The sequence below is a fragment of the Cyprinodon tularosa genome, unplaced genomic scaffold (assembly GCF_016077235.1).
Source record: "Cyprinodon tularosa strain WSP-4 unplaced genomic scaffold, ASM1607723v1 ctg614, whole genome shotgun sequence".
In the NCBI taxonomy this organism is placed as follows: domain Eukaryota; kingdom Metazoa; phylum Chordata; class Actinopteri; order Cyprinodontiformes; family Cyprinodontidae; genus Cyprinodon; species Cyprinodon tularosa.
Genome location: NW_024039357.1, coordinates 185,268 through 187,281, shown reverse-complemented (window position 1 = coordinate 187,281; position 2,014 = coordinate 185,268). Strand labels below are relative to the sequence as shown.

At 43.0% G+C, this 2,014-nt stretch overlaps 1 protein-coding gene across 1 annotated transcript; it reads right to left on the bottom strand.

The window, feature by feature from the left end:
• Positions 1 to 270: 270 nt before the first annotated feature.
• Positions 271 to 1,552, bottom strand: LOC119798222 (olfactory receptor-like protein DTMT). The gene has a single exon (XM_038307571.1). It carries the CDS (start codon positions 1,204 to 1,206, stop codon positions 271 to 273), a length of 936 nt encoding a protein of 311 aa, XP_038163499.1. The 5' UTR covers positions 1,207 to 1,552.
• Positions 1,553 to 2,014: the final 462 nt, after the last annotated feature.

Below are 2,014 nucleotides of genomic sequence, written 5' to 3'. Positions count from 1 at the left end.
CACATCAGTCTAATGAAGGTCATACAAAGACAGGAAAACAAAACATTGGTCTGCTACTGTAATGCTGGACTGAATCTGAATTTGATAACCTTTTTCATGCAATTAGGATACTGTCCTTTTTGTAGAGCAGATATACCCTGATACCTTTTTTATATGCTTGTATTTATTATAACTCACTTTGAAAACGGTCTTGTAACAGTTTTTCTACCAGCAGAACCATGAACACAGGATGCCACATTTAAAAAAAATTATTATTTATCCTTGTGTTCTTTACTTAAAGAATTCCCGCTGAGGGTTTTCTAAGTTGAACCAGATGCGGATCCGTGTCCTGATCTGCTGCAGGTTCATGCCGTAGATGATGGGGTTGACGATGGGCGGTACAACGAGGAACTCTGCAGCCAGCACGTTCTGCAGAGCCGGCATGGAGTTGATCCCATAACGAGAGTATAGTGTGTCAAAGAACACAGAGACAGTGAAGACGAGCAGCGAGAATAAGTGAGGCATGCAGGTCTGAACAAACTTCTTACGGTCTGTCTGAGACCGGGTGGCGCTTCGGATCAGGTGGACGTAAGAGACTATGATGACTAAGAATTGCAGAGAGTGCAGAAACATGAGCACGATGCCATACAGGTTGTTGGCTGTGGTGTCAGAGCAGGACAGTTTCACCACCTCCCAACTAGTACAGAAGATTCTGGCAATGGTGTGGCTGCAGAGTGGAAGTCTGGCAATCAAGACAATGCCAACAGCTGTTTCCAGCAGTGACAGACACCAGATAAGCAGCAACAGCAGGGCCACCTTCTGGACAGTCATGAGAGCCCAGTAACGCAGTGGCTGGCAGATCGCCAGGTAGCGGTCGTATGCCATGACGGTCAGACTGCTGAACTGGCAGAAGATGTAAGTATACGTGAAAAACATTTGTGCCAAGCAACCAGCATATGAGATGATATGAGCATCATCCAGAAGGTCGAGTAGCAGCTGCAAGTAGAAGCTGGATGCCCCACATACCCCAGATACACACAGGTTGCACATAAAGACATACATCGGCTGATGCAGGGCTTTATCCAGACACACGATGAGGATGAGGGTCAGATTCACCAGGATGGTGAAGAGGTACGACGTCAGGGCGAGGGCGAAGTAGATCTGACGGTTCGTCAGTGAGTCGTTCAGACCCTGGAGCACAAACACAGCGTTTGTGTTCTCATTCATGTCCAATATATTCTGAAAATATTAGAACGACAGAAGCAGGCCCTACCTATTCATAAGGGCTCCAAACCATTGCAGAAAAAGAACAATGATATGATGACTGCTGAAATGTATGCTGAAATAAGTCCAAGTTCTCCCTAAAAAAACAAAACTTTACCAGATAAACATCAAACTACTCAGACCACAAGGACCCACCAACAAAAGAGCAAGATTGTCCAAATCATTCATGATGCAAATATCTAACTCAGCATTAACTAAGAAAACACATTTCACCCTTATTAGAAGCTGCTTCCACACAGATATTTCAGCTTGAGCAAAGATCTTGAGTCAACCTTTTCTTTTTTTTACATTTTCCGAACCAACAGAGAGAAAATCACCTATTTACTCAAACAAAAACTGTTAACATTAGAACCATAATCTTAGGAACCAATAGGAAAACATTTTAAAACACAGATAGACCCTGTTAATCTGTCCTCATGAGTTCATGGAGGTTTTCTCTAGAGGGGAAAATAACATATGAATGCAAAGTTGTAAGAACCTGAAAGAAAAGCTTAAATGTAAATAGGACAGAGCATCAGCTTCAGTTACATAGATTAGCTCCTCAGCTCCTGATAATGAGGAGCTGAACGAACTGATGGAAAATTAACAACAGCCTGAAAGCAGCAGCACTCAACAAGCTGAAGATGAACTGCAGCTCTTATTCACCTGAAGATGGAAGGAAGAGACATCTGAGGAAGAGTACGCCCACCGCATTTACATCACACTTTACTCCTTTCAACACTTTCAAAGTTTTAAAGTAGCACTGATTAGA

Bases quoted from the DNA above. Each gene is read 5' to 3' on its own strand.
- LOC119798222 (XM_038307571.1), bottom strand. From the start codon at position 1,206: ATGAATGAGAACACAAACGCTGTGTTTGTGCTCCAGGGTCTGAACGAC.